Here is a 21,311-nt window from a genome sequence, read left to right as displayed (position 1 = left end):
CAGTTGCCTAATTAACGTCAGGAATTCTTTATTCCCAGCTGTGCAAAGGGGGAAGTGCAGGGTGGGGCAGCCACGGGGGGGTGACCCTTTTTCCTGGGGTTTGGCCCCGCTTTGGAGGCGCCGGGGTGGGAGTGTGGGGGCAGCACCGCGTCAGGTCGGGCAGAGCACTGCAGAGAGAGACACAGAGAGAGAGAGAGAGAGAGGGGCTGGGGCACTGCACGGGGGCACCCAGGGTGCAGGGAGGCAGGAGAGAGCACAGGGATGCACAGGGGGGTGGGGTGAAGCATGGAGGGGCACTGGGATGCAGGAGGATGCATTGGAATGCATGAGCGAGCACAGGGATGCACAGGGATGCAGGATGATGCATTGGAATAAAGGAGGATGCACAGGGGTGCAGGAGGATGCACAGGGATGCATAGAGATGCAGGAGGATGTACAAAGATGCATTAGAATGCAGGAGGATGCACTGGAATGCATGAGCAAGCACAAGGATGCACAGGGATGCAAGAGGATGTACAGGAAGGCACAGGGGGGTGTGGGGAAGCATGGAAGTGCATTGGGATGCAGGAGGATGCACTGGAATGCATGAGCTAGCACAAGGATGCACAGGGATGCACATGGATGCACAGGAGGGTGGGAGAAGCATGGAGGTGCATTGGTATGCAGAAGGATGCAGGAGGATGCATTGGTATGCAGAAGGATGCAGGAGGATGCATTGGAATGCAGGGAGATGCACAGGGATGCATGAGAAGGCAGGGGTGCACAAAGATGCATGAAGATGCACTGGAATGCAGGAGGATGCACAGGGATGCACAAAGATGCAGGAGGATGCATTGTGATCCATAAGGATGCACAGGGATGCACAAGAATGCACTGGAATGCATGAAAATGCACTGGGATGCATGAGGATGCACTGTGATCCAGGAAGATGGATCCAAACATGCACAAGGATGCAGGAGGATGCACTGGAATGCATGAGGATGCACAGGGATGCAGGAGGATGCACTGTGATCCAGGAGGATGCACAGGGATGCAGGAGGATGGACAGGGATGCAGGAGGATGCACAGGGATGCAGGAGGATGCACTGTGATCCAGGAGGATGCACAAGGATGCAGGAGGATGCACAAGGATGCATTGCAATGCAGGAGAATGCACTGTGATCCAGAAGGATGCACAGGGATGTAGAAGGAAGCAATGGAATGCAGGAGGATGCACAGGGATGCAGGAGGATGCACAAGTGTGCACGGGGATGCACAAGAATGCACAGTGCAATGCTGCATGAGGGTGCACAGTGACACACAGGGCTGCACTGGGCTGCATGTGCATGGACAGTGGTGCCCAGGGGTTGCACAAGGACAGGAGTGAGCACAGGGACAGCCAGGAGGGCACAGGGACACAGGAGTGTGCCCCACATGCACAGGGGTTCAGGAGCAGAAAGGCTGCACGAGTGTGAACAAGGCACCTGGGCACATGAGGGTACAGAAATGCTGCAGGAGGCCGCACACGGGATGCAGCAGGAACATGAAGGGGATGCACAAGGGATGCACACACAGAGCTGTGCACAGCAGGAACATGAAGGACACACGAGGACTCAGGAGGATGCACAAGAGATGGACAAAAGGGGTGTGGGAGATGCACAGGGATGCACAAGGACACCCAGGAGATGCCCAGATGGATGGGGATGCCCAAGGGACACACAAAGGATGCAGTGGGAGGCAGGAGAATGCAAAAGGATCTGTGGGGGAGGCCCAGAGCTGTGGAGGAGCTGACTGAAGGATGCACGAGGGGCAGGAACAGGAGCAGGTACCTTTGAGGATGTAATCCGTGAGCAGAGTGGGCACCTTCTCGTTCCCCTCCTTCATGGCAAACAGGACTGTGGGGGAGAACAAAGCTGTGAGCCTGGTCCTGCTGCCCCCCAAATGCCCCTTTCCCCCCCCCAAACCAGCCCCACAGCTGCCATACCATTTCCCCATACAATTAATGCGGCAGACCTGGGAACACCCACACAAAAAGGACCAAAAAGGAATTCCATCCCCATTAGCCAACCTGTGCCAGTGCAGAATGGGTGATTTACCCCCAAACCAACCCTGGTATAAGGAGCATAAACTGGGGGAGGTGTTGGCTGCCAACCAGCTGTGCTGCAGTGATGCAAACCAGGGATTTTCCCCACCAGGTGGGTTTATTGCAATGATAATGCACCTTAAACTGCCCATGATGCAAAAAATCCCCCAAACTTTTGTGCTGCAATGATACCCCAAACTGCAGCCACTGAAGCAAAGCAAAATGTGCCTTTGTGTCCCCCAAAACATGTGATGCTGACCCAAACCAGCAGCTTGAATGGATACTCACTGTTGGTGAGCATCTGCAGGTCCTCAACAGAGGGTGGTGAGCCCTTCTTCTCATAGGGAATCACCGTGTTCAGGTACTGCAAAAACAAAAGCCACCCCAAAAACCACCCCAATGGCACAAAACTGCCTGGTTTCTGCACTGTCTTGAGACAAATTTGTGGAAAATTAGAGTATTTCTGCAAAATTCCTGCAATTGCAGTTAATTTGCAGGTATTTTGAGGAGTCCTGAACTAACTGGGTGCTGCAAACTCCACCCAAATCCATCCCTTCTCAGGCAGGACTTTTTGGGGTGAAAACAGGTAATTTTTTCAAGAGGGGTTGGGGTTTTTTCACCAGGGTGTAGGGGATGGAGCAGGGTTGTAAAATGAAGAAAGATTTTAACAGAGGGTTTGGGGATGCAGGGGAATGGGGAGATCAGGGAGGAGGAATGAAAACAAACAGATTTGGGCAATTTTGGGGTGGGAAAAGGGCACCTGCTTCTCGTTGGTGGTAGGGCCAAAGGTCTGGCGCAGGCCGGAGTGCAGGATGCTGGAGATGCCCTCCATGCTGAAGCGCTGGGGACACAACCAGGTGTCACCCTGTCACCTCCCAGGGCAGCGACATCAGCCTGGCACCTCCCCTGCCACCAGCAGCCCCACAACCCCCTGCCTCCCACATCCACACCCTGCCCAGATCCCTGCACCCTGCTCCACAACCCCCCCCCCCCGATATCCCTTTGTGTCCCTGCTCCAAGTGCCCCCGTCCCTGCATTCCCCCTGTCCTGTGTCCTTCCTATGCCCGTCTGCCCCATACTGTCGCTATTCCCATCCCATTATCCCATCCCATCCCATCCCATCCATTATCCCATCCCATCCCATTATCCCATCCCATCCCATCATCCCATTCCATTCCATCCCATCAATTGCCTCGCCCCCATGTCCTTCTGCCCCACCCTGTCACTATTCCCATCCCATTATCCTATCCCATTATCCCATTCCATCCCATCCCTTCATCCCCATGTCCCTCTGCCCCACCCTGTCACTATTCCCATCCCATTATCCCATCTCCTTCCATCCCATTCCATCCCATTATCCCATCCCATCCCATCCCATCCATTGCCTTGCTCCCATGTTGCCCTGCCCCACCCTGTCAATATTCCCATCCCATCCCATCCCATCCCATCCCTCATCCCCTTGCCCCACCCTGTCCCCACTCCCCCCTGGCCCCGGGTCACCCCCCTCCTGTCGGTGCCCCCCCGGTGCCCACCTTCCGGGGCATGCTGCCGCCGCGCTCGGAGCGCGCCCCTTGCAGGCTCAGCCCCTTGTCCCTGCGGCGGCGCCGGGCGGCCTCTCGCTGCTCTCGCTGCTCGCCCTGCACGGCCAGCAGCGCCCCGATGAACGCCGTCTTCACCTCCTTCTCGAAGGCCAGCTCGTCCCGCCGCGCCAGCTGCGCCACCAGCTCGGCCGAGAGCGCCCGGCTCGCCGCCTCCGCCCGGCCCGCGGCCGCCAGCAGCTCCCGCGCCGACAGCCGGCCCAGCCCTGCCCGGGCAGAGAGCCCTGCTGACCCGGGACATCCTGAACATCCACCCCAGCCCTGCCCGGGCAGAGAGCCCTGCTGACCCGGGACATCCTGAACATCCACCCCAGCCCTGCCCGGGCAGAGAGCCCTGCTGACCCGGGACATCCCTGAACAGCCGCCCCAGCCCTGCCCGGGTACAGACCGGGACATCCCGACAGCCGGCCCAGCCCTGCCCGGGAAGAGAGCCCTGCTGACCCGGGACATCCTGAATATCCACCCCAGCCCTGCCCGGGAAGAGAGCCCTGCTGACCCGGGACATCCTGAATATCCACCCCAGCCCTGCCCGGGCAGAGAGCCCTGCTGACCCGGGACATCCTGAATATCCACCCCAGCCCTGCCCGGGTACAGACCCCTGCTGACCCGGGATATCCTGACAGCCGGCCCAGCCCTGCCTGGCACAGATCAGCCACTGTCCCGGGATATCCTGAACATCCACCCCAGCTCTGCCTGGGTACAGATCCCTGGTGTCCCAGGATATCCCCAACAGAGGCTGGAGGGACTTACAGCCCGTCTCGTTCCACCTTCCAGGGACACCTTCCCCTATCCCAGGCTGCTCCAAGCCCCAATGTCCAACCTGGCCCTGGACGCTCCCAGGGATCCAGGGGCAGCCCCAGCTGCTCTGGGCACCCTGTGCCAGGGCCTGCCCACCCTCACAGGGAACAATTCCCAATTCCCAATATCCCATCCATCCCTGCGCTCTGGCAGTGGGAGCCATTCCCTGTGTCCTGTCCCTCCATCCCTGTCCCCAGTCCCTCTGCAGCTCTCCTGGAGCCCCTTCAGGCCCTGGCAGGGGCTCTGAGCTCTCCCCAGAGCCTTCTCCCAGCCTGTCACCCCAGCAGAGGAGCTGCAGCCTTTGGGGCATCCCCGTGGCCTCCTCTGGACTCGCTGCAGGCAGTGCCATGCATGGGGAAAGGAGGGAATGCCTGGTGCAGTCAGGGACACCCCAGTGCAGTCAGTGAAACACACACTGCAGCCAGTAAAATGCATCTCGTGCTCAGTGAGATGGGCTCTGCATTTTCTGAGACAGAAAGAGATAAACCCAGAGTGCAATTACTGATATGCTCAGAGCCATAAACGATGTGCCCAGAGCAATTAAGGGACTTCTGGCACCATTAGTGACATGCAAGGTGCACTCAGTGATACTCACAGTGCAATTAGTGACAGGCAGGCTGTGATTAGTGACATGTATGGTGCAATCATTGACATGTGTGGTGCAACCATTGACATGCATCGAGCAACTGGTGACATGTACGGTGTGATCATGGACATGCATGGTGCAATGAGTGACATGCACAGTGCAATTAGTGACATGGTATGATCGGTAAGCTGCACAGTGAGATAAAGAGCAGAGCAATGAGTGAAGTGCCTGGGCCTGTTGGTGACACAGCCCACGCCAGCAGTGACAAATCTCACGTGCGTGGAACCCCCATGCAGAACACAAAGGCTGCTGGTGACCCCCACGTGCCTTTCCACACCAGAAGCCACATCCCTGTGTTCTTCACAGTTTTTGCCAAGAGCCCTTCTGGCCAAATCCCAGAGCAAGCCAGCACTGAGGCCTGGAGAGACTCAGTTGTCCAATTTGGTTGGAATTGTCCCCAAAAAGTGACTGGCCTGGGCTTTGCTGGCTGTACCTTCGTGGGAGCAGTTGTTGTTGAGGGCAGGGGAGAAAGCATGCAGCTCCCGCAGCACGATGGGCTCCGTGCCCCCACCACCACCTTTGCCTTCAGCATCAGCCTTGGTTTCTTCCTCTTCTTCCTCCTCATCCTCCTCCTCCTCTTCCTCTTCACCCTCGGGGTCAGCCTCGGGGTCGGGTGAACTCTGCATGAGCTCCTCCAGCTCCTCGATGACCTGTGGGGCGTCAGGGACCTCCATGTGCACCTGCAACTGTCCTGCACCCTGCACCCCACACCTGCATCCTTCCTGCACCCTGCACCCCACACCTGCAACTGTCCTGCACCCTGCACCCCACACCTGCATCCTTCCTGCACCTTGCAACTCTTACATCCTGCACCCACACCTGCATCCTTCCTGCACCCTGCACCCCACACCTGCATCCTTCCTGCACCCTGCACCCCACACCTGCATCCTTCCTGCACCTTGCATCCCTCACATCCTGCACCCCACACCTGCATCCTTCCTGCACCTTGCACCCGACACCTGCATCCTTCCTGCACCCTGCAACTCTTACATCCTGCACACACACCTGCAACTGCCCTGCACCTGCTCCCTGCACTCCTGCCCTGCACCCACATCTGCAACTGTCCTGCACCTTGCATCCCTCACATCCTGCACCCCACACCTGCATCCTTCCTGCACCCTGCAACTCTTACATCCTGCACACACACCTGCAACTGCCCTGCACCTGCTCCCTGCACTCCTGCCCTGCACCCACATCTGCAACTGCTCCCTTCATCCTGCATCCTCCATCTGCATCCTGCTCCCTCCATCCTCCATCCTAATCAGCATTCTGCATCCTCCCCTCCATCCTGCATCTGCATTCTGCTCCCTTCCTCCTGCATCAACACCTGCATTTACATCCATCTCTACTCTGGGTCCTGCACCTGCATCCCACACTCCCACCCACACCCAAATCCTGGGGATTTGCACCCACATCTAAATCCGCATCCTGCACCTGGCTGCATCTGCTCTCTGCACCCACCTCCTCCTCCTGCATCCTGCAATTGCACCTGCATTCTCTATCCTGCATCCACACCCTGCTACTGCCTCCACATCCCCCTCACCACATCTGTACCCCGCATCTTGCACCCCACATCTGCATCCTACACCCCACACCAGCACCTGCAGCTGCCTCCCACCTCGGCCCCCCACACTTCCATCCTTCCCCCCACGCCCCCCATTTTGTACAGCAGCACCCACAGCCCACCTCCCCACGTGCACCCAAATCCCTCCTCACCCCCACAGCCCACACTTCTGTCTACATCCACATTCCAGGTCCTGCATGTCTCACCCCAAAATGTTGGGATTTGCCTTTTTCTCATGCTTTCAGCTCATGGCCATGGGCTGAGGTGGCCAAGCCTGGCTTTGGGAGGCCATGCAGGGCTCCAGGTGCCCCTGGGTACCTGCTCAGCTGTCAGCAGCGGCTCCTCATTGATCCCAGAGTCCTGCTCACTCCTCTCAGTCAGCTCCTCCTCCTCTTCCTCCTCCTCCTCCTTCCCACCGAGCTGCAGCAGACACAGGCTGGGCAGCCTTGGTGGCACCACAGGCCCAGCCTGGTGTGGGCATGGCCCCAGCAGGGACAGCCCCACAGCCCTGGCATGGGCACAGCCACAGCCTGGCACGGGGGGACATGGGGGGACATGGGGACATCGAATGGGACACGCTGGATTGAGGGTATTGCATGGAGATGCTGGATGGGGGTGTTGGATGGGGCTTTGGGCAGGGATAATGGGCAGCTCTGGAGGGGGAGGTGTTGCAGGAGATGGACGGAGATGTTGGACAGATCCTGGATGGAGATTGCAGGATGGAGCCATGGAGTAGGGAGAAGTCAGGGAGAAGTCCAGGTGTGCTGGATGGAGGTGCTGGATGGAGAGTGAGGCTGGACATGCTCGGTGGAGACACAGAGGATGCTGGAGATGAGGGCTGATGGGGCTGAATGCGAGAGGTCTGATGGAGACACAGGGTGGGGACACCAGGTGGGGACGTGGCAGAGGGGAACACCACCAGAGAATGGATGGATGGATGGATGGATGGATGGATGGATGGATGGATGGATGGATGACGGATGGATGGATGGATGGATGGATGGATGGAGATGTTGGGTGAAGAGGCATCTGCTTTTTCCCCATCTTCACCATCTTTTTTCACCTTTTTAGCAAAAAACAACCCAAGAAAGTTATCTTCTCTTCCCCCTTCAGCAACACATCCAAATGGGTTCAATTCCATGGATATTGGGACATTTTCACAACCCCAACAGCAGCCATTGACAGCACAAATTTACTAGAAATGAAAACCCATTTTCTACCCCAAAACCACCCACCCCACCCATGGCATGGGGGCAAACTGGCACAGACCAGGTGCTAAACCAACCCTTTGTGGGTGGTTTGCAATGCATGGTGGTCACTGAGCCTCGGGGCTGACTGACAGCTGTCAGTCACAGCCAGGGGACCCTGCGGGGATGTCACAGCCCTACCTGGGGGTCGGTGCCATCGAGGGCCTCGGTCCCAGGGAGCTGCCAGGGCCGGGGGGAGCCCCGGGGGGCAAAGCCATCAGTGAGAGCATCCCAGACCCTGCAGGAGGTGGGTGGTCAGTGCTGATCCCAAAATGCTGCATCTCAGAGACACAGCCCAAAAATGGCAGGCCAAGATGCTGCAAAACATCCCAAAATGCAGCCCAGAAATATCCCAAAATACAGGCCAGAAACACCCCAAAATGCAGCCCAGAAACTTCCTGAATGCAGCTCAGAAATATCCCAAAATGCTGCCCTGAAACATCCCAAAATGCAGCCCAGAAACAACCCAAAATGCACCCAGAAACATCCCAAAAATACAGCCCAGAAATATCCTGAAATGCAGCCCAGAAATATCCCAAAATGCAGCCCAGAAATATCCTGAAATAACCTCCAAAAATCCCCAAACACCACTGAGATGCCTGAAACATCCCAAAACACCCCAAATGATATCCTAGAAAACCCCAAATGCTGTCCTAGAAGATCCCAAAGCTTCTCAAAACAGCATCATGAAATCCTGCCCTGAAAATACCCCAAGGTACCCAAAAATGCTTCCCCAGCACCTGAGATGCCCCCTAAATGTCATTTTGAAATGTTGCTGTCAAAACACTCCCAAAGGCCACAGCAATGTCCCAAAATGTCTCTAAATGTCCCCAAATGCCACTCAAAAACATCACCACCCTGAAGTGGCACAAAACACCCCAAAATTCTGCCCTGGAATATTCCAAACTGTCCCCAAATGCTCCTCTGAAACACCCCCAAAATGCCACCCTGAAATACCCCCAAAATGTCATGTTCCAACCACCCACTCCCCTCACTGAAATACCCCAGAAATCCCAAAATGTCACTTTTCAACACCTAGAAATACCCTAAAATGCTTTCCTGAAATAGTGACCAAAAGAGGAGAAATTAGAGAAGGAAAAGAGGGGAAAGAGGGGAAAAAAGGAAAGGGGAGAAACAGGAGAAAAGAGAAAAAAGGGGTAAAGAAGAAGATGGCAAAAAGGGGGGAAAGGGGAAGAAGTGGGGGAAGAAAATTTGGGTAAAAGGGAAGAAATGGAAGGAAAAATGAGGAAGAGGGAAAAGAAGAAAAATGGTGGGTAATGGAGAAAGAGGAACAAAAGGGAAGAAAGGGAAAGAGGAGATAATAGGGAATGGGAAAAGAGCCAAAAGAGGAAAAAGGAAAAATCAGGAGAAAAGGGAAATGGAGAAAAGGAGAAAACATAAGAAAAAAGGGAGAATGAGGGGGGAAATGGAGAAAAGGGCAGGGAAAGTAGAGAAAGGGAAGAAATGGAAGAGAAAGACAAAAAATGGGAAAAAATAGCTGAAAAGTGGCAACATTGAGAAAAAGGCCAAAAATGGGAGAAAAGGTCAAAAATGGGGGAAAGGCACAGAAAGAAATTTAAAATTTTCTCCCCATCTCAGGCAAGACCCCCATTTTCACACCAGAAATGGGGTTTCAGTCCAATTAGTGCCACATCAAAATCCTGACAATCACCCCAAAACCATTTGCCACTTTTCCAGCCCCAAAACTGCTCCCTTTTGGGATTTATTTTATTTCCCTTCTCACCAGGGCTGAATTCCCCTTGGAATTACAGATTTCACAAAGGAACACACAAAAAATGCAGATGTCAAATCTTAAATACTTACTTTTTAAACAAAGCACTGCAAATTAGTAATTATCCACCCAAATTTGATTTTATTCCCCCAAATTTGATTTTTTTTTTCCTCTGCTCTTAAAGGACCAGCACCCCACAGGGGCAGGCCAAGACCAGCAGTGATTTTTGAGCTAATTATGGCAAGAAATGGTTAAAAACTCTGGAAATGCATTGCCTGTGAGGCCATGGCCCCTCCCCCAGCTTGCACACAGGGCTCATTCAAAGAAGACTGAAAAAAAAAGCCCTGTTTTGCCCAAAGTGACCCAAAAAAGACACAATAAGTGGCACAAAGCGGCGACAGCGCGGCAGCCCCGGCACGCAGCCAAGCTGCATTTTGCTCTCAAAAACCACGATTTTGTCCAATTGCAAAAATCGCTGCAGCCTCAGTGGGTTTGGGGAAAAAATCCAAACACAAACCAACAGATTTGGGGTTTTTTGGGTTGAATGTAACCCCTTTGCTTGGTGAGAATGAGGGTTAGTGATTTTGGAATAATACAGATTAAATAGATAAAAAATCCACTAGAAATGTGAGAGTGTGAATCATCAGGAGGAAAAAGGCCAAGGATTTGCAGGAAAAAATGGCATTTTGGAACAAAACGAGGTTTTTAATGAAACTGTAGGATTTAACACAAAGGCACAATAATAATTGGGGAGCCCTGGGGGCGGAATTTCACCCTAGGGAATTCGGCCATCCCTTGGCATGGTACAGAAGGGGTCTACTCACACCTTACTCAAGGTTTATGTTCAACCCCTGGGGCTTTCCTTGCACAGACAGAGCTTTGGCTCCTTGCAACGTGGCATGGGACACGCTGCTCTTCCTCCTCATAGGCTGCTACTCCAGGGACCTCACACTGCTACTCCAAGGATCCTACACAGCTACTCCAAGGTGCTGTATGATCACAGCACAGTCCAGGCACTGACTTGCAGGTGATAGGCTCATAGAAGAGCACAAGGAGGTCTAACAGGCAGTGGAGTGATGTTACTCATAAGATACTACACCACTACTCTGAAGTGCTACACAGTCATGCTGTGTGCACGCTCTGGGAAAGGGGAGTGTTTATTGACCCTTACAGGATGCGTGCAGGCTCGAGGGTGGCCTGCTTACAGGATGCTACACAGCTACTCAAAAGATACTACAGGGACACTCAAAAGATACTATGCAGCTACTCAAAAGATTCTACCCAGCTATTCCATGCTGCTGCACTGTGCTGTGATGCAAGGGGCCGAGCTGCACATGGGCTGTACCTTGCAAGGCGGCACGCAGACCCTTACTCACAGCATACTACATGGAGTATGGCGCGGAGCACGGCCATGCTGCGGTGCTGGGAGGTTGCCTGCCCTGTGGGGGGGTTCAGGGTGGGAAGAGGCCCCAGGAGCAGGGGGGCTTTACTCACTCCTCGTCCTGCAGGCGCTCCTCCTCCTCCTGCGCCTGCAGCCGGCCCCGCACGGGCGCCAGGCCCTCGGTGGCGGCGTCGTAGTTGCGGAAGCACACGGTGAGCTTCTCGTCAAACTCCTGCACCAGGTCCTCCATGGACTTGAAGCTCATCATCTCGGCAGAGAAGCTCTCCAGCTCGGCCAGCGCGGGGTCCGCGGGGCGCGGCGGGGACCCCCCATCGTCCGCGGGCCCCTCCTCGAACTCCTCCTCCAGGCTGACCAGCGGCGCCTCCATCCCTCACACGGCTCTGCTGCTGCTGCTGCTGCTGCTGCCTTAGCTGCAGGGACAGGGCACCGTCAGACACCGGGCTACTAACAGGCTACAACAGCCAGCTGCCTGTCAGGCACCGGGCTACTAACAGCTTACAACAGCCAGCAACCCGTCAGGCACCGGGCTACTAACAGCTTACAACAGCCAGCAAACCGTCAGGAACCAGGCTACTAACAGCTTACAACACCCAGCTGCCTGTCAGGCACCGGGCTACTAACAGCTTACAAGGATAACACTGTGGTGTTAGGATACACTGTGGTGTTATCCTAGCTGCCCATCAGGCACTGGGCTACTAACAGCTTACAACACCCAGCTGCCCATTCCCTCACCAGGCTACTAATAGGTTACAACACCCAGCTCCCCCTTCCCTCACCAGGCTGCTAACAGCTTACAACACCCAGCCCCTGTTCCCTCAGCTTGCAACACCCACCAATCCGTTCCCTCACCAGGCTGCTAACAGCTTACAATGCCCAGCTCCCCGTTCCCTGTTCCCTCACCAGGCTACTAACAGGTTACAACACCCAGCGCCCCGTTCTCATCACTGCTGCTGTGCTCACCCAAACCCTGCTGCCAGGGCTGTTCCACAACCAGCAGTATCTCTGTAGTATCCTGGTAGCATCCCAACAGGATGTGCTACCCTCAGAAGAAATATTCTGATATTGTGGCACTGTTCTAGTGGTAATTTATTAATTGCAACAAAGTGCAGACAGTGGTCCAAGCAGGTTAGTGCTACCCTGACAGTTTGTAAAAAATGTGATGCCACTATCCATTTCCCTGAGGTGGGAGTATCTTAGTTGTATCCTCATACCATATAGTCAGATAAATGGTCAGCCCTTTTCTGACCCAGAGATGGGGTAACTGAGAGGGGTTTTAAAACTTTTATTGCATTTTCAGTCTCCTGAGCAGGGTGAGACAATACAGATGTTATAATTCACACCATCACAATCAGAAGCCAACTAATTACAATAATTTCCTAATCACAATACACTATAAGCTTTTCTTGGCCTATCAGCTTCAGCCACCTCTGTTACCCCATCTCTGAGGCAGAAAAGATTTTAATCTCACATTATATCACTGCTAAGCAAGTGGCCTGAAGGTATCAGCAATGTGCTGCCAGTACCCCAAAAATGTGAGTGTTGCCCTGATGGCATCCCAGAATTCTCTTACCATGACCTTTGCTAGTGCCCTTGTGTAGCATCTTGGAAGTATCCTACAGATAAGTGCACTTTACTCCTGAGAGCATCCCACTGCAAACTGACCCATCCTGAGAGCATCCTACTCCAAACTGACCCCTGTCCTGAAAGCATCCTACTCCAAACTGAGCCCTGTCCTGGAGCATCCTACTCCAAACTGAGCCCTGTCCTGAGAGTGTCCTACTACAAACTGACCCTGTCCTGAGAATATCCCACTGCAAACTGACCCCTGAGATCATCCTATTGCAAACTGAGCCCTGTCCTGGGGCATCCTACTGACCTGTCCTGAGAGCACCCTACTGCAAACTGACCCCTGTCCTGGAGTGTCCTACTGCAAACTGACCTATCCTGAGAGCATCCTACTCCAAACTGAGCCCTGTCCTGGAGCATCCCACTGCAAACTGTCCTGAGAATATCCTACTCCAAACTGACCCCTGTCCTGAGAATACCCCACTGCAAACTGACCCCTGTCCTGGAGCATCTCGGGAGCTCTGTGATAATATCCTGGTAATGTATCCTAGCAATGACCCTGTAGTATCTTAGTAGTGCCTCATTAGTAATACTCATTAGCATTAACAATACATTTACAATTAGCCAAGGGATATTTTGGAGTGTTATCCTAATAACATGCTGGCAACATCCTGGTAGTGCCTTTGTGCTACACTGAGAGTATCCTAGTAGCAGCTCAGCATTGAGTAGCTCAGCATTGTTCTAATGTTGTACTAGCACAGGCAGAAATATCCTGATTCTGTCAGGAGCATCCCAAGAGCACTCTGGTGCCCTGATAGTATCACAGTAGTAGATAAGGAGCGTGCTGATAGGATCCTAGTAGTAGTGTAATGGGACCCAGCTGTTATCTCAGTGTGTTGGTGGCACTGTGGTGTTATCCAGGTATTTTACTGCCCTGTATCCACACTGGAAGCAACCTGGACGTATCCTGAGAGGAACCTCGTGTGAGCTGCTCCAGTGGTACCTTCATATGAGTACCTCAGTATCTTAGTAGCAGCCTGATAGTACCTTAGTGGAGCTTTTACAGCACCCCAGTAGCATCCACAGAGTATCCTGAGAGTAGCTTAGTGCCACTCTGCAAGTGCCTCACTGCTGTCTGCAGAGTCCACATCCTAGTAAACTCATGGCATCCCAGCAGCATCTGAGAGCATCTCAGCTGAGTCTTGACAGCATTTCACTACCCACTCAGGAGATTACTGAGAATATCCCAGTAGCATCCTAGCAGCAGCCCCAGAGGAAGCAATGAGTAACTCAGTGGTAAGCCAGGAGCAGCCCAGCACAGGTATCAGCGCCCCAGCTCACTGCCCACCCTGGCCATGCTTCCCTGGGGAGGGCAGCACAAACATCACAGCTCTGGGGCAAACCTGCCCTGAAAGGGATTTCAGTCACACACCCCATGCACGTGTGCCCCACTGGTGCCCCGAGCCCTGCAGCACACGCCCTGTGCATGCACACCCTGCACGTGTGCCCTGCAGGGGAGCCCAGCCCGGCACACACCTGCAGCACACACGGACACACGGACACACAGACACACAACAGGGCCCTGGGCTCCCTGTGAACACGCGTGCCCTGCACAGAGACATGCAAAGCACACACACGGAGCAGTGCATGCGTGCACAGAGTGTCTGCAGACAGCGGCATGTGTGCTGCAGTGGTGCACATGCGCTGGGCTGCACACACGTTCACCCCCACGAGCCCCAGTGCAGGCACACCCTGTCCCATGCAAGTCCTTGCACTCACGCATCCCCACATGTGCAAGCATGCACACCTCTGCAACCATGCATCCGCAACCGTGTCTGTGTGTGCACACCATGCACCCGTGCATCCCCACGTGCAATGCTGTGCACACACACACACACAGAGTGCACCCCAGTGCATGCCTGCATCCCCTCACACACACTGTGCACCACTGCGTGTTGTGCATTCCCACACATGCACCACGGACCCCACAGCAGCCAGCTCCAGGCCCTACACACACCTGCATGCACACACACCTGCACACACACCTGCACATCCACGTGCCTGCACGTGTGCCCCTGCAGCTGCATCTCCACACCTTCACATGCACACATCTGCATGCACACACATCTCCACACACAACTGCACATGCACACAGCCCTACACACACATCTGCACCTGCACACACATCCCTTGCACCCACACATATCCCTTGCACACACATCTGGACATGCACATCCCCTGCACACACATCCCTCGCACACGCTCAGCCCCTAACACGCACATCCCTTGCACACACGCACACCCCTCGCACACACGCACATCCCTTGCACACACGCTGAGTGCTGTGCACACACACATCCCTTGCACACATATCTGCACATGCACATCCCTCACACACACGCACATCCCTTGCACATACGCACATCCCTTGCACATATGCACATCGCTCGCACACACGCACAACCCTTGCACACACGCTCAGCCTTTACATGCACGCACATCGCTCGCACACACATCTGGACACGCACATCCCTCGCACACACGCACATCCCTTGCCCAGACATCCCTCGCACACACGCTCAGCCCTTACACGCACGCACACCCCTCGCACACTCGCTGCGCGCACACGCACACAAACACTCGCACACGGACCCGCCCTCGCCGCCCCTCCCTGCACCGCCCCGCAGGCGCCCCCCCCGCGCCCCCAGGACCCCCCAGGCCGCCCCCGCAGCGTGCGAGCGCACCCCGCTCCTGCACGGCCCCGCACGGCCCCGCACGGCCGCTGACAGCGGCGCGGCCCCGGCCCCGCTCCCCGGCCCTGCCCGCAGCGTCAGCCCGCGGTGCGCTCCAACCCGACACCCCCGCAACAACCCCGTGCGACCCCCGCAAGGACAGCATCGCCCCCCCCATAAGGACAGCATCGCTCCCCCTACAACAACAGCATCGCCCCTGCTCCCCCCGAACCCCGCACCCTCCATCGCCCACCCAGCCCCGCACCCACCGGCAGCCCCGCATCCCGCGCCGCCCCCCCATTCCCGCACCCACCTGAAGCCCCCCCAGCCCCCCTGCACCCCCCCCATCCCCGCACCCACCTGCAGCCCCCCTGAAGCCCCCCAGGCCCCCCCCGGCCCCGCACCCACCTGCAGCCCCGCATCCTCCGCTCCGCTCCGGGGGGTGCTGCGCCCGCACTGCGCAGGCGCGGGGGAGGACCGGTGACGTCACCGCGAAGGGGGATGCGGATGGTGGTCAAGGGAGCCGTGACGTCATCGCTCACCCCGGGGGGGGCTCCGTCCTTTTCTCTGTCCCCAAAAATCCCTTTGAACCCCCCCTCTGTCCATCCATCATTTATACACGCGGGCCTGTGTGTCCCTGACACCGAGGGAGAAAGGGAAAACATCACTGAAATCGTGGAAATGACAATGGGAATTTACAGAGAGGAAATGGAAAAAAAGATTACGTAAAGGTCGAGTCGTATATCCGAAGATCTTTTCTTTTCTAAAATAAAACAATTAAAAATTATAAAACAAAAATAAAGGGAATTAGAAAATAAAAATCCTTTTTCCTCCCCCCCCAAAAAAAAAATAGTAATCACAAGAAATGAGTAGCTTTTTATAATAATTTTATTTCAGCTTTAGATTTTAAAATTTAATAGCAATTTAAAAAATTGCTTTAGATGAATGTTGTCATGTGTGCTGGGGGGTTAGGTTTTTTTTCTTTTCTTTCCTGTTTTTGGAGGGATTTTTTGTTTTGGTTTGGTTTTGGGTGTTTTTGTTTTTGTTTTTGGTTTTGGTTTTTTTTGTTTGTTTCTTTCTTTTTTTTTTTAATCTGGGTTTAGTTCACAGCCAAGTGGAATATGTGGGCTTAAGCTCAGTTTCCCAGATCTCTGCTGCCTGCAGCTGCCTGCTCCTTCTCCGTGCTGGTTTTCCATGCAGCAGGACAGGAGAAAGGTTTCTCCTCTGGCTTATGGCTTCAAGTTGTGAATATTAAGGAAAAAAACCTGAAAAGAGTCTGTGGAATGGTTGTTGTTAAGTTTGATGAAATTTTGCCAAGTCCTGGCTGGAGCCCCGCGTGCTTTGGCTCGGTGCCGGAGAAATCCTCGAATGCCAGAAAGGTTTGGGCTGGGAAGGACAAGGACCCTAAAGCTCAATTTGTTCCCAGGCTTGGACCAAGTTGCTCCAAACCCCATCAAACGTGGCCCTGAGCACTTCAGGGCATGGAGAAGCTTCTGTGGGATGCCCATGCCAGGCCTGCCCACCCTCACAGGGTGGATTCCTTCCCAAAATCCCATCCAGCCCTGCCCTCTGTCATTCCCTTGGTCCTCTGTCCCTCCAGACCCTCATCCCAAGTCCCTTGGGTGTTCCATGTCATGTTAGCCAGGCAGGATCTGTCCTTCTCACACCTGAAACAACAAATTGACAAAATAATGACAATATCCTGCTCAGAGGACAAAATAATGACAGTATTTTGATCAGGGGACCAGATGAGGAAACGTTTGGCCAAACAATGAACGACACTGTCCAGCATTTACAGGAATGAAATTTTCACATTCCTGACTCAACGTGGCAAGGACCAAGGCAGGAGGGTGCATTTTTAGGTACTGATGATTGGGATCTCTTCTGTTCTTTTTCACTTATATTCTCATGTTTGTCTCTCCTTATTGGTGAAAGTGGAGTGGTTCAAACTGAAGGGGATGTAGCTCATTTTGGAGTCTCTGCCCTGTGTCACTGTCTCAAACTCACTGCAGCTGGGCCTTTGGGAGGATTCTGTAACTCATCCCGACCCAGCTCCCCCTCAGCAGCTGCCTCTCCACCCTGCCCCCTGCCTGCCTGGGCACCAGGGAGCTCCTGGAGCTTGTGCCAGCCCTGGGCAGCTGCCACAGCTGCACCCCAGTGTCACAGGCACAGCTGGGGTGCGCTGCCTGTGCCTCTGCTCCAGTGTGGGAAATGCATGGGTAGAAAATCATGGCTAAAGCTGACAGGCCAAGAAACGCTTACAGTGTTTTGTAATTAGGAAATAGTCGGCTTCTGATTGTGATGGTGTGATTGTGACATCGGTATTGTCCCACCCTTCTCATGAGACTGAAAATGGAATACAAGTTTTTAAAACGCCCCTCAGTCACCCATTCCGGGTCAGAAAAGGGCTTGATCCGATGCTCCTCCACAGCAGGAAGGGCACAAAGGATCAGCTCCAAGACGGGATGGATACAGCCAAGGGAAGGTGCCAAGCGGGCTGGGTGGCCCCAGCAGCTGGGGAATGTGCCCAGGAGCAGCTCACTGAGCCACTGGGGAGAATGCTCCCCCGAGACCCACCTGCTCCGTCCCCTCGTGTCTCCCTGTGTCGCCCTCTGTGTGTTCCCCTGTGTCCCTGCTGTGTGTGTCCCCGCTGTGTCCCCCGTGTCCCCGCTGTGTCTCCCCCGTGTCCCCGCTGTATCCCCCCCGTGTCTCCCCGGTATCCCCCCTGTGTCCCCGCTGTGTCCTCGCCGTGTCCTCGTTGTGTCCCCCCCATGTCCCCGCCGTGTCCCCCCTCTGTGTGTCCCCCTCATATCCCCGCTGTATTCCCCCCGGCGTCCCCCCCGTGTCCCCGTTGTGTGTGTGTCCCCGCCGTGTCCCTCCCGTGTCCCCGCTGTATCCCCGCTGTGTCCCCCACGTGTCCCCGTTGTGTCCCAGCTATATCCCCCCCGTGTCCCCCCCCGTGTCCCTCCTCTCTATATTCCCGGTGTGTCCCCGTTGTGTCCCAGCTATATCCCCCCCCGTGTCCTTCCCCGTGTCCCCCCCCGTGTCCCTCCTCTCTATGTCCCCGTTGTGTCCCCCTCGTGTCCCCGTTGTGTCCCCCCCGTGTCCCCGTTGTGTCCCCTCCCTCCCGGGGCCTCTCCGGTCGCGTCCCCCCGAGCTCCGGGCAGTTCCCACGCTCGCGGCTGCCATCGAGCGGCCAAAGCGGGGAACTGCAGCCCGGTGCCCCCGCCGGCGGCAGCGGCCGAGCCCCGGGACCGGCCCGGAGGAGCACCCGGGACACCCTGGCCGAGCACCAGGAACAGCCTTGTCCCCATCTTTTCCGTCCTCCCTCGCTCTGCCCGTGGCTATTTCTCATTTGCCAGCTCTTTGTTTTTCTGCCCAGCTCTCAGATAACCATTTTCCCATTCTTCCCTGTAGCCCCGTGGTATTTCTGCTGTCCCTCTCTCTGGTCTCTTGTCACTGTTCCTTCTGGACCCTGTAGCATGCCACAAGGGTATTTCTTTCACCATCTTTATCCTGTACCCTGTATCTCACTTTGAATTCCTCCTCCTCTGCTCCACCACCTGCAGCCGTTGCCTGTGCAAAGAGAAGTCCTAGCGTTTCTCCTGGGCTTTCATGTGGAAAAAAAACTTTAAAAATTATGGAAATAAAAGGGAAAATCTCGGAAAGGGGGCAGAAAACTTAGAGACAAAGTGGAGAAATGTGGAAATGAAGAGGGAAGACTTGAAAGAGAAAAAACAGAAAGGAATCTTGGAGATAAAAAGTGGGAGATGTTGGAAATGAAGTGGAGGACTTGGAAATAAAAAGGGGAAAGCTAAGAAAGTGGAGCACTGGAAAATAAGGGGTAAAGTTGGGAAAGAAGGTGTAAAATTTGGAAATAAAGGGGGAAATGGGAATTAGAGGAGAAAAAATGGAAAGTGAAGGGCAAAACTGAGGAGGAGAAAACTGGACAACAAATTTTATAGGGAAAATAAAGTAGAAAACCTTGGGAACAAAGTGGGAAAACTCAGAAACAAAGAACACTGCCAGGAAAGCCAGCTCCTCACCTGAAGGAGCTGCTGGATGGCACAAGGACCCCCCAACCTCCCAGAGAAATGGGACAGAAACTCTGGAGAAAGTTTTCTTCTCCTGAGGAACCAGGGTGATGATGTCTTGCAAGCATGAAACAAGCTTTGGATGTTTTTAAAATGAAGGATGTGTTTAAACTCAAGCCTTAACACTAAATTGTCACCCTATTTTTTAGTTTCTCTAAGCCTTCTGATGTTTACATTCTTGTAATGAGCTTTATGTAAATAACTTATTCTTTTATGGAGAAGGAGAAATTTGATGGACTGTTGGTTTGTCACCTCATTGGAGAAGTGGCACTGTCACCCTCCAATCCACTGCCACTTTTGGAAATCCATAACTGTTGGAGTCAGAAATTAAAAGCTCTTTTTTTGCCTCGGAAAATCCAGTGTCAGCATCTTTCTGTTAAATAATCTCACTGTGGATCCTCGTGGCACTTTCCATCAGGGGTTTTATTAAAAATAGGAAACATAGGAGTCCAGTTTCCCCCATTTTGGCTGCAGGCCCCAGAAGCTTTCCCCGTGCCACAGCTCGATTCCCACAGCCTTGGCCGTGGGGATGCTGCTGTGCTGGGCTGCTGCTGCTGCTGCAGGGAGCTGGTGGCCGTAGGGTGACAGGGTGGCACAATGGGGGTGGCCAGGGGCGTTGTGGGCTGGTGGCCCTGGCCCCTGGCCACTGCCCAGGACACAGGTGGCTGGGCTGGGGAGCAGGGCCAGTGTGGTGGGGCCCGGCTGCTTCACCTGCAGGATGATCCTCTGCGGCACCTGGAGAGGAGAAATAACACAAAAAAATGAGAAAACACCCTAAATCTGTTGCTTTTTAACCCACAAACTGCTTGAGGTTGGTGTGAATGTGTGAGGAGAAGGGATTCTCCAGCCCTGCCTCCAGAGGGTATGAGGAAGGACAAGAAGAGTCAGATTTGAGGATCTTCAAGAATTTTCCAAACTTAAGGGCTCCAGGATTTGAAGAATGTGCTGCAGAGCTGCCCCTTGCACGGTCTGAACCCCACAAATGGGGGTGTGTGCCCCAAACCCACAAACTGGGAATCTCCGGAGGAAGGTGAAGATCGAGCCAAATAAAAGCTCAAGTATTGGGATCTTTGTCCCCATTCTTCTTCCCCCTTCCCAGAAGAAAGAGCTAAAGAAACAGGACTAAAATAATAGGACTAAAAGAAATAGGAATAAAAGATACGGAATTAAAAGAATTAGCAAAATTAAAATCCAGAGGAATTAAAAAAAAAAACCCCAGAAACAGGACTAAACAAACTAAAAAAAACATCTGTAAACCAGAACTTCAAACCACAGAGCTACAAAAATGTGTTGGGAGAGGATGGAAGTGACCCTGGAGAGGGTGGAAGTGGCCTTGGGGAGTGTGAAGTGGCCTGGGAGAGGGTGGAAGTGGCCCTGGAGTGGATGGAAGTGGCTTTGGAGGGGATGGAGGTGGCCTGGGAGAGGGTGGAAGTGGCCTTGGAGAGGATGGGGGTGGCCCTGGAGGGGATGGAAGTGGCACCAGAAGGGTGGAAATGGCCCTGGAGTGGATGGAAATGGCCCTGGAGAGGATGGAAGTGGCCTTGGAGTGGATGGAAGTGGCTTTGGAGGGGATGGAGGTGACCTCGGAGAGGGTGGAAGTGGCCGCGGAGAGGATGCAAGGGGTCTGGGAGAGGATGGAAATGGCTTTGGAGAGGATGGAAGTGGCCCCAGAGGTGGATGGAAGTGGCCCCGGTGCGGGTCACACCCAGGGGCTGCACTTGCCTGCTGCAGGAGCACGACCTGCGGCGCTGGCAGGGCAGTGGCCGTCACCTGCTGTCCCCGCGGCTGAGCGGGCGCCAGCCCCAGCTGCAGGCCGGGGAACGGCCCGAGGGTCTGCACGAAGGGCTGCAGCAGCGGCTGCGGGGCCAGG

At 54.5% G+C, this 21,311-nt stretch overlaps 1 protein-coding gene across 1 annotated transcript; it reads right to left on the bottom strand.

The window, feature by feature from the left end:
- Nucleotides 1–11: 11 nt before the first annotated feature.
- FEZ1 (fasciculation and elongation protein zeta 1) lies at nucleotides 12–15,843 on the bottom strand. The gene is made up of 10 exons (XM_054292973.1): nucleotides 15,756–15,843; nucleotides 11,142–11,459; nucleotides 8,057–8,153; nucleotides 6,987–7,088; nucleotides 5,538–5,754; nucleotides 3,595–3,866; nucleotides 2,823–2,903; nucleotides 2,351–2,426; nucleotides 1,809–1,874; nucleotides 12–167 (listed from the first exon to the last, which is right to left on the bottom strand). The coding sequence occupies exons 2-10, from the start codon at nucleotides 11,414–11,416 to the stop codon at nucleotides 151–153; spliced, it is 1,203 nt and encodes a 400-aa protein (XP_054148948.1). The 5' UTR covers nucleotides 11,417–11,459; nucleotides 15,756–15,843; the 3' UTR covers nucleotides 12–150.
- Between the last annotated feature and the right edge of the window lie 5,468 nt (nucleotides 15,844–21,311).

Source organism: Melozone crissalis, unplaced genomic scaffold, assembly GCF_028551555.1.
Source record: "Melozone crissalis strain CALT ecotype California unplaced genomic scaffold, PUWL_Pcris_2 ptg000120l_1, whole genome shotgun sequence".
Lineage (NCBI taxonomy): Eukaryota > Metazoa > Chordata > Aves > Passeriformes > Passerellidae > Melozone > Melozone crissalis.
This window is presented reverse-complemented; position numbering and strand designations above follow the sequence as displayed.